General features: G+C 39.5%; 1 protein-coding gene across 5 annotated transcripts in view; it reads left to right on the plus strand.

Annotated features, from left to right (window-relative positions):
* The window catches only part of ATP7A (ATPase copper transporting alpha), a 61,666-nt gene extending 55,103 nt beyond the window's left edge, over nucleotides 1-6,563 (plus strand). For all 5 annotated transcript variants that reach the window (XM_048863399.2, XM_048863397.2, XM_075132491.1 and 2 more), the window contains exon 23: nucleotides 426-6,563. In XM_048863399.2, the coding sequence (XP_048719356.2) occupies nucleotides 426-702 (277 nt within the window). In that variant the 3' untranslated portion in view covers nucleotides 703-6,563. The remainder of the gene's footprint in view (nucleotides 1-425) is intronic.
* Nucleotides 6,564-10,754: the final 4,191 nt, after the last annotated feature.

The following is a 10,754-nucleotide window of genomic DNA, read 5'->3' on the forward strand; positions in this document are numbered from 1 at the left end:
CATATAGTGTGGGAACCAGCGAGTGCAGGCGTCAAAGGGCCATGGGTAGAAAAGGCGATGATTTCCTAACCATAGTATGCCTCTTCCATTAACAAAACCTGTAGATGTTGTCTACCAGAATGTACCTTGGAATTTTAATACCCAGTCAAGCAGTTAAATATAAGAAGTGGTACGAATCTGTTTTGCTCTCCCTTCCCCTTTTGTTTATTGTTTTAAAATAAAGCTCTCATTTGGTATTAGAATCAACCAAAAGATGAGAAATTAGACGTTTTTAACACTGCACTATGTATTCAAATTATGAATGGCAGTGGGTATTAACTGTACTGATTTGTACATGAGCATCTGCAGTACAGTTTCTTTCCACATCGGGTTGTCTCTATTCACAGTTACTGCCAACTAATTTATACTGGATTTTTTTTCCTTAGCTACAAGAAACCAAGTTATGAGAAATATGAGCCCCGTGCCCATGGCAATATGAGACAGAAGAGTCGTTCGGAAATATGTGTCCATGTTGGAATTGATGATACTGGGACAGCTTCTCCCAAACTGAGCCTAATGGATCAAATCATCAGTTATAGTAGAGCCTCACTAAATTCCCTGTTCTCAGATAAACGCTCCCTCAACAGCATTGTTCTCAGTGAACCAGATAAGCACTCACTTCTAGTGGGAGATTTCAGAGAGGAAGAAGACACAGCATTATGAAAGGCTCTTAAAAAGATACAGTTGGCTAGAATTCTGTACGCACTGATAAGTTCCAGAGGTCTGACTTATTTTAAGGATTTTCCTCTTATCTTCTCTAGGTATTAATTGCCCAATTGTACAGGAAAGAAAATATTTTTTCATGTTTTAAACACTGAAGCTGGTGCATTTATTTGCAGTGACCTTCCAGTATTTTTTACCAGACACAGCAAAGAAAGAAAGGGCAGTGGTGGCTGGAGCCTGCAGGTGAAGCCAGGTAATGTAGCTAAGAAGCTAGTAATGTCACGCTATTTTTCTAGAAGATGCTGAAATACAATTAAGAGAAAACACAGGGGAACCAGAAATGGAGTAGAGGACTGACCAACAGGCAACTGGGGACAGTTTCTTGATGTTTAGCATGGCTGATATGTTTGCTGTATCAAAGATGTTGATGACCACAGCTATAAACACTAAAAGTGCTCTTCATTTGCAAATGGATGTGCCTTATTGCATAACTTTTGGGATTTCTCTCATGTATAACTTATTCCATACAAGAAATTGTCCTGCAAAAGCTTAGAATGTTTTTTTTGTTTGTTTTTGTTTTTAAACCAAACCCCTTGCCATCTCTTCTCCCTTGATCTGGATCCTGGTCACATATAGAGAGAGAGAACTGAGGGAGCTTTGGTTTATTTCCCTCCATCTTCTCCCCGCTAAACTTCTTTCCTTTCTCTGTATATCTGTGTCCCAATACACTCCTGCGACTGAGATTGTCTGCTAGAAAGCACATTAAGTACACACAGAATGGGTTGATATGTCTTGCCTCTCCCAGCCTCTGCTAGCTCAGAAAGCACACCACCTGCGATTTCTCCCATGCTCTTCTGAGGAAGTAATAGAGTATGCTACTACCTGAATTATTGTTTATTTTTAAAAAGCCTGTTAGCATTCAGTGGAGTTATTATTAGTTACCAGCACCTGCCAATTCCCTTTAAATGAATTGCGGTGATTCATACTGATGTTACAAGGTCCACCATTGTAATCTTTACAATTACGCCTTCACACTTAAGTAATGTTACCACACAGTGTTTGCTCCATTTACTACCTACTGAGCTAATGTCAATTGCTTGTAAAGATGTTAATAGTGTACCAGAGCCCTGAACCAAAACCTGGGTTCCCAACCACGTCAATTTGGGACTATCCAGATCCAGACTATGTGAATTGGGCCCACCTTCACTTGTTATAATACTGAATTCTCAAAATTAGATTTTTGATCGCTAATCATAAATATTAAAAATGAAATTTCTCACTGAGAAAGCAACTAGGTGTTTATCAACCATTTACCTCCCTGGAATATTGGCTAATCTGCAAATCTTATTCTTGAAATCCTTTGCTGAGAGAGCTATTTACCAGTTTACTAGGTAAATAATGATGAGGAACTATACCATGAAGTCTAATCCATGGTGTGAGAGTTTAATTCTCATTTGTGTTTTTCAGAGAGGTCAGTCCATCTGTCAGAGAATAGACACAGAGAACAATAAATCTTAGTGTTCTAGTTTTTAAATTGAGAATCAGTGGTTATGCACAGGTTATGTAAAATGTCAAAAGCAAATGTTTAATGTATAATTTTCACTACTGAAATGACTGTCGCTTCACAAGGGAAAATATCAAAGTCTGAAAACAGGAAGTTTTGTGCAGCAGAATACATTGTCTCTAGGGTGTGATGAGAGAGTATTTTACACATATCGTAATGCTGAATGCAGTATATAACTTTTTGTTGTTTCCACATTAAAGAGAAAATGAGGAGTAGGAAAACATCAAATTTCCATTCAGGAATTTGGTTTCATGAGATCACAAACTGATAAGATTTTAAGAAATATTTCAATCTTGATTATATTTGTCCTTTTTAGTGTCAGGAAACTTTAGTTTATGCTATAGTAAAGCCATTCTGTTAAGTGGTATTCTCAGTCTTGAACAACACAGCTATTTCTGATTAGTGGATGAATTGTTATGTAGAAACCAGTAAAATATTGCCATGCAGCATTTATTGCTTTAAGATCACATACGTTGCTTCCATGATTCCAGTTTTGTTTTTCACCTACCCTCATTTTCAGAGGCTCTTTCTGGCAAGACTCAGCAGGTGCAATGGGGAGTATTCTGCCTGATTTGTTTTCTCAAGGAGGAATTTTACATGGCAGCAGCCTGTTTCTTTATACAAAAGAACTGGTTTTGAATTATGCTAGTAATTGGTCATCTTCTGCCTGATCTTGCAACAAATACAATTGGGCCCTGTCCTACTCAAAAATGGGAATTTTGCCACTCACTTATGTGGGAGCAGGAACAGGTTCATAATCCTATGCTTATCACATCTGTTGCATGGGAAAAAATATCAAAATTAAGACTTTTACTTCAGGAATCAAGAATGGTCACTTGGGACAAATCCTGGTTTTAAACTCTTGGTTGGTAGTTAGCAAACATACGGTAATGAGAACAATTTATTACTCAGTGTTTAAGATGAATAGATGTGGTTAAATCTGCAAGTTTTCCTTGTATGAAAGTCCCTCTTTAATTATTTCTGCATCATTAAAACCAGTATTTGATCCAGTTACTGCACATGCACAGTGGTATCCAATAACAAGGAGCCTCTTATTTTAATCAGGTGACTGAAAATTTGTTTTGCACTTGAATGAATATACACTGCATTGACATACTCTGCATTGTACATCTGGTCCAGAAAATCTGAGTCAGTCTTTTTGAAAACAGGGTTTTTTCCTGGTAAATGTCGGTATAGGAACTTGCTGACATTTTAGAATGTTTATGTTGATGCTTTGTGAATAAAATATTTCATGCTGTGCTTGAAGTTAAAAAACCAAAATGTTTTCCAGTTTGAATGTACAGTGCAGGTGAAGTAGCATAAAAGGTAAAATGTTTGAACACATGTAAATGTGATAATTTTTTTCTGTAAATATACTTTACTCCTGTCTATGGACATCTTGAAATCCTGTGATTATGTGTCATCAAAACCATTTTAAAATATTCAGTTACAAATGAAACTATGCATCAAACTAGTTTATTTATTATTATTATTTCCTGTACTGTCATTAGATAGATGTAAGACCTCTGGTTTATTTAAAAAAACAAAACAAAGCCCTGAAAATAATCATTGTCTGAAATTTTACACTGGATTTACCAGTAAACTTTTACAAATGATACAGGCATGCCTCTTATTACATGTAATCAATTTGATACCAAAAGGAGCTGTAAGACCAACAAAATCAGAACAGAAGCAGGGCAATGTTTAATTACATGAGCCGATAAGAATATTTTGTTTTCTGGCCAAGAAACCAGAAGTTCCAAGTAAATATTTTTAACTTTAGAGGAATCTTTTTTTATTAAGTTTGGTATCAGAAAAGGAACGGTGAACAATTCTGTGAAATACTAATTTTAGTACTGTTCTGTCTGTTTAAATTTACACCTATAAGTATGTAATATTACACTACAATTCTGTCAAGATTGTGCCTTCAACTTTGTAATTATAATGTTGTCAAAATGTAATGTTCAGTGCCTGTTTTTTAAAGTGCTTTCCAGAATTCCATTCTAATACTTCTGTTGTGAAGCTGTATTGTTGTGCTTCACTATAAAGCTTAAAATGTATGGCTTTTAGAAAGGATTCTTTTTCACCTAAGTAGAGTTGCTTTGCAGCATATTTAAATAGTCACATGTAGTGGGTGGGCATTATGGAACCATCTGTCTGGCACCACATGCTGTTTCAACCTTGCTCCCCCTTTCCAATTTCATAGATGACCCTCTTATTTGGGAATGTGATTTACTGTGAATTGGGATTTTTTTATTTTTATTGTCAGCTCTGCTATTGGTCTGCTACAATATATGATCTTTGGCAAGTAATTTCACTTTTGTGCCTCACTTGGTCCAGCTATAAAATGGGCTGGGATGCTGTGGGCATGGTCAATTAATGTTGGTTATGCACACTTTGAGATCTGTGGGTAAAAGGTATCAGATGGTATTATTGCAGAATGGAACCTTTCATTTATGTAGTCACTCCATATCCAAAATAAACTGCTAACTAGCATAAAGTTGTACTTGAAGCATCCTAAACAGAGAAGAAATTTAACCTGAGGGCCCTGTGTGAGGTCATGGCACCCTTTGTTCTGACCAGAGTTTAAGTCTAAGTCCTAGATCTCTGCAGATACTGTGCATGGCCAGAATGATTGCTGCAATAATTCAAAGGGCTCAGAATGAAAGATGCAAGGACACAAAAATGACAGGCAGTGGGGTGGGGGCGTTGCTGTTGAGTTCACTGGCTAATCTGTTGACTTCCACAGTATAATCTCCCAAACACAACATTTAAAATAAAAACAATAGTAGAACTGCCTCTAACATTTTGCTGTCTGCAAAATACATCTCTCCACCAAAGCAATTCTCTTACCAGCATGTTTGCTGAGTCTTCTTTCTGTTCCCCTTCCTGTGATTGCTTTTCCAGCATCATGCACACTTTATCCCTGTCTCTATGAATGTATAAGTAAAGGCATTGTTGGCTGTGAAGTATTTCTGTCTTTTGTGAAAAAGTCACAGTTGTTTAATAAGTCCTCTCTGTCACTCTCAGGCTCTGATTCTGAACAGATCTACATAGGTGCTTAACTTATGCATGGTAAGGTCCCATTGATTTTGTTGGGACTGCTTACAGTATAGAAAGTTAAGTGTGTGTGTAAGGCTATGTCTACACTGCACTTTCGTCAGTAAACTTTTGTCAAAAAGTTTTGTTAACAAAAAGTGTCAGCGTGGGCAGCACTTTGTTGACGGGAGCGCTACCGCCTCTCGTTGCGGGTGGTTTTATTTTGTCAGCAGGCAAGCTCTCTCCTGCTGACAAAGAACGGCTACGCTGCACACCTTACAGGGGCATGGCTGTAAGGTGTGCGTGTAGACATAGCCTATGTCTTTGCAGGGTTGAGTCCTTAGCTTTCCTTTAAAAAAAACATTAGCATGGGAATCCTGCAAACAGGTCTGCAGGTGCAGATCCCCATTGAAAGTAATGGGGTGCCACACACATAGGTCTGGGAATTTCAGTGCACGGATGAGACCTATGTTTCTAGCCATTGTGGTGGTGAATTTAGGGGCTTGTTTACGCACAAACTGAAACCAAAATAGCAACATTTGTTTTAATTCACACCTTTAGCTATTTTGGTGCAAGTCTGTGTGTGGACACACTTATTTCAGATTGAGTGTCCTATTTTGTTGAGGTCTATTATTTTTTACCATTTAAATTAAAGTAGAACATTCTTATTCCAAAAGAAGTGTCCACATAGATTTGCACCAAATTATCTAAAGGTGGGGACTAAAACCAATTTTTAGTTCATTTTGTGTGTGTGTACAAATCCTAATCTTTCAAATATGAACTAAGGAGTAACCCCTGGAGGTCTAGTGGTTTGGAGTAACCTAGTAAGATGAATTTGGTCAGAGAGGTGTGTTCATCTCTTCATCTTCATTTGAAACACTGAAAGACAGAATAGGTAAGATTATGTGGTAGTAGGATCTAAAGAGAAGAGGCCAGCAGCACTGTGACCACTGTGGATTGCTGTTTATAGAAGAGGAGTAAGAGAAAAAGCAAGAACTCTTTGCTGTTAACAAGAATGCTGGGAGCTGCCTGAAAGCCACCAGAAGAGAACTGCCTAGTCTATCTGTCTACTTATATGGCTGTTTTGACTGAGCGTTTCCCCCTCCGTAATGGATTTCATCCTCACAACTAGAGTTGGACAAATGACTCTTTACATTTGCTTGCATTTGTGAAAAATCAGAAAATAAATCCCATTCCTCCTGTAACAAAACCAAAAATTCTAAAAAAAAATTCACCAAATTAAAAAAGTTGTCAAAAACTTAATTGCAAACAGCCATTTTGTTCAACCTGAAAAGAACTGTTTCATTTTGTTTCTTCGCACTTTTTTACCATAAAAGCAAAGAAATTCTAGAAATGTAGGATTGGAAGGGATCTTAAGAATACATCTAGTCCAGCCCCCTGCACTGAGGCAGGACCATGTAAACCTAGATCATCCCTGACAGTGTTTGTCCAACCTGTTCTTAAAAATCTCCAATGATAGGGATTCCACGGCCTGCCTTAGAAGCCTTATAGTTCTTCTTTCATATGGCTTGGGTAGGTAGCAACAACTACAAATTTATATCTAAGTTTGATAGCCAGCACATTGCTGCAGCAGTGACCTGGTGAATGTCCTTCAGGCCCCGTCAAAAGAACAAAGGGGACATTCAGATACGATGTGCTCTATCGTTTGTGCCTGGTGACCACAGTTTGCATACAGGTGTTTGCCTCATTTTCTGTTTAAAGAGGGTTTGTCTACGTCTCCCATGAGATGTCCTGATGTGATTCAATCTGCACCAGTCTTTCCGACATAAATCAAAACCCGGTGGTTCCTCAACAGGATCAATGATAATGGTTTGTTTTGAGTGGTCGAAGTGCTCCATGTGACTCTCCATTGAACCTCAGCAGCAAAGTTGGGCGTAAGGATCTTGATACGGTTCCATAGAGGGTTGCAGGATTTTAATCTCATCTTTGGTGGGTTCTGCAGGTCATGATGCATTGGGATCCTCGTATTTGCATTGACATGATTAAGAAAGTGAGATGTCTGAGCAGCTCTTCTAATCTGTGGAGGTTGGATGTGCAATAGGAGCGGGAGCCAGTCAACTGGAGTAGATTTGAGCGTCCCTGACACTATGTGCATAGCATTATTGAATTGAGTGTCAAGGAGTTTAGTGTGACTTCTGTGAGACCACACTGGTGCACAATATTCAGCTGCAGAATATACCAAGGCAGTTGTTGCGGTTCGTAAGGTCCATGGACTGGAGCCCCATGATGTTCCGGCCAATTTTCTGATAAGCACGACACGAAACCTCACCTTATTGTGGGTGTTCTTGAGGTGCTGTCTAAAGATCAAACTCCAGTGTAACGCCAAGATACTTTGAATTAGCTTCTTGGCTGATGCTTTCACCACAGAGCTGCACATAGAATCCTAGAATATCAGGGTTGGAAGGGACCTCAGGAGGTCATCTAGTCCAACCCCCTGCTCAAAGCAGGACCAATCCCCAATTTTTTCCCCAGATCCCTAAATGGTCCCCTCAAGGATTGAACTCACAACCCTGGGTTTAGCAGGCCAATGCTCAAACCACTGAGATAACCCTCCCCCATAAAACACCTCTCCACCTGCCACCCCATTGGCCATGCCCCTCCACTAGCTGCCCACCAATATGTCTTCAGGTCCCCTCTACTTAACACAGCTCTCAGTGATCTCAGCTCTTAGTAGGGGAGCCTCACTGCTGGTGCAGCTGGATAGTCTTCTTGCATCAGAACCACTAGTCCAGAGTAGGTCTAATGCATAGACCCAAATATCAGCAATTTCAGCTCTGTAGCATATAACAAGACTCTTACTTGAGTTTGATATCAAGTTTGATATTAGCCATTTTATAGTTCAGATGGAAAGCAGTTACCACGTTTGTTTGGGGTTTTTTTGGATTAGGCCTACGTTTCCAGCATTGGAAATAATCAGCCATAGTGCTAAGATATTGGGTTAGGGTGCAACCGATGGTATGAAGGCTTGGCAATATGATCCGCATACATGAATTTTCTTGAGTCCATTGCTGGTATATAGCCTTATAGTCAGGTTAGATAATAGGAAAAAATGTTCTAAATCTCCCTTGTTGTAGATTAAGCCCATTCTTGTCCTACCTTCAGTGGACATGGAGAACAATTGATCACAGTCCTCTTTTAACAGCCCTTAACATATTTGAAGACTGTTATCAGGTTCCTCCCCACCCCACCCCCATCATCTTTTCTGAAGACTAAATATGCCCAGGTTTTTTTTAATCTTTCCTCCTAGATCAGGTTTTCTAAACCTTTTATCATTTTTGTTGCACTCCTCTGGACTCTCTCCAATTTGTTCACAGCTTTCTTGAATTGTCGCAACCATAATTTGGACACTACTTCAGCTAGCGTCTCACCAGAGCCAAATGAAGTGGGACAGTTATCTCCCTTGTCTTAGGCCTGGTCTACACTGGGGGGAAGGGGGGATCGATCTAAGATACGCAACTTCAGCTACGAGAATATCTTAGATCAATTTAGAATCACTTATTTCGCGTCCTCGCGGCGCGGGATCGACGGCCGCTGGTCCCCCGTCGACTCCACTTCCACCTCTCACCGTGGTGGAGTTCTGGAGTCAACGGCAGAGCAATCGGGATCGATTTATTGCGTCTACACTTACACATGACACTCCTGTTAATACACCCCAGAATTATATTAGCCTTTTTTGCAACCGCATTACATTGTTGACTTTTATTCCATTTGTGATCCGCTATAAACCCCATAACTAGTTATTCCCTGTTTTGTATTTGTGCATTTGATTTTTTCTTCCTAAGTATAGTGCCTTGCACATTGCTTTATTGAATTTCATTTTGTTGATACCAGGCCAATTCTTCAGTTTGTTAAGGTCATTTTGAATTCTAATCCTGTCCTTTTGAAAGTGCTACTATGCAGTGTGCACTCCTCCTTGACCTCCAAACAAGTATATACGTTCTTGATGAATAATGCAACACCTCTTCCCTTTTTTCTTTGCCTGTCCTCCTTGAACAAGCTATGCTTCTCTATACCGATATTCTAATAATGAGATTTATCTCCTCAAATCCGTGATATGAATTGTCATAATTCAGTTTATGTACTAATACTACCCGCTCTTGCTGTTTATTCCCCATATTCCTTGCATTTGTGTATAGACATCTAAGATGTTGAGCAGATTTCCCCCACTGTTATCCTTCTAGTTTCTATGACCCTACTGTAATTTTCCATTTCCCTGATTAAACCCCCACCACCACCACAAAAAAACCCATCTATCCCTGTTTTTGGTCACCTATTTACTACCTGGGTGTGGGCTTTTGTCATCTTCCCCTTTTGAACCTTTAAAGTTTAAAGTCCTCCTCACTCAGTTGGCGAGTAGGTGATTGAAGATGTTCATCCCTTTCTTGGTCAGGTGGACCCTGTCTCTTCCCAGCAGTCATTTTTCTCAGAACAGAATTCTACTATCAAGGAAGCCAAAGCACTCCTGTCTACACCAACTGTGCAGCCATGCATTCATCTTTAGGATGCATGTGTCCCCTGCCTGGGCCCTTATTCTCAACCTGGAGGATGGATGAAAACAAAACCTGTGTCCCTAACTCCTTCACTTTTTGCTTCCCGAGCCCTGCACTCACTGCTGCTCTGCTCAGTATCATATTTGGCAGTATTATTAGTGGATGATTTGGATGTGGATGATTATCATGGGTAGTGGTCAGAGAGATGGATGAGCCTTTGCAAGCTTTCCATAAGGTAGTGAAACACTTACACAATGCCCTTATCATACAGAATTGGATATAAATGCATCACAGTAAATCTACTGTGGTTTAGGATCATATTGTAAGGAGTAGATCTCTCCTTGGGAGGGTCTAGGTATATTGTGAGTATGGTTGGAAAATGTGTGTGTGTACACATTTCAAATGTTACTGTTTATTTTTCCTTGTGATGTTCCATAGACAGGGCAGTCTGTGGCTGTGTGCGTCATCAGCTGCCCCACATCGTAAAAGGAGTCAGCATCCACTGTCAGTGTTCTCTGCTGATTCATCTTAGTTTCCACCGGAGGACTGAAAGAACATGATTTTTACAATGCTTAGAATCCTAAAAATAAATGACCACTAGGTGCTCCAGAAACTGCTGTCTAACACATAGGACAGAGCATATGATCAGTGAATCATTGTGTGCATATTTGGACAGGGCTTTGAACATGTATATTTAGACAATCCAATAGTTAAAAATGTGACATGAATGGAAGACAAGATTATCTCAGAGTATATATGTTTTCAACTCTATCTACAGAACTGTGGACATATTAATGTGTAATACACTAGGACTTGTTCTGCAATGAACACCTCTATCTAAAGACCTGCAGAAGAGCTTCCCCGAAGCTTGAAAGCTTGCCTCTTTCAGTAATAGAAGTTAGTCTAGTAAAAGGTAGACCACCTTGTCTCACCCTATC

Source organism: Caretta caretta, chromosome 9 (assembly GCF_965140235.1).
Source record: "Caretta caretta isolate rCarCar2 chromosome 9, rCarCar1.hap1, whole genome shotgun sequence".
NCBI lineage: Eukaryota > Metazoa > Chordata > Testudines > Cheloniidae > Caretta > Caretta caretta.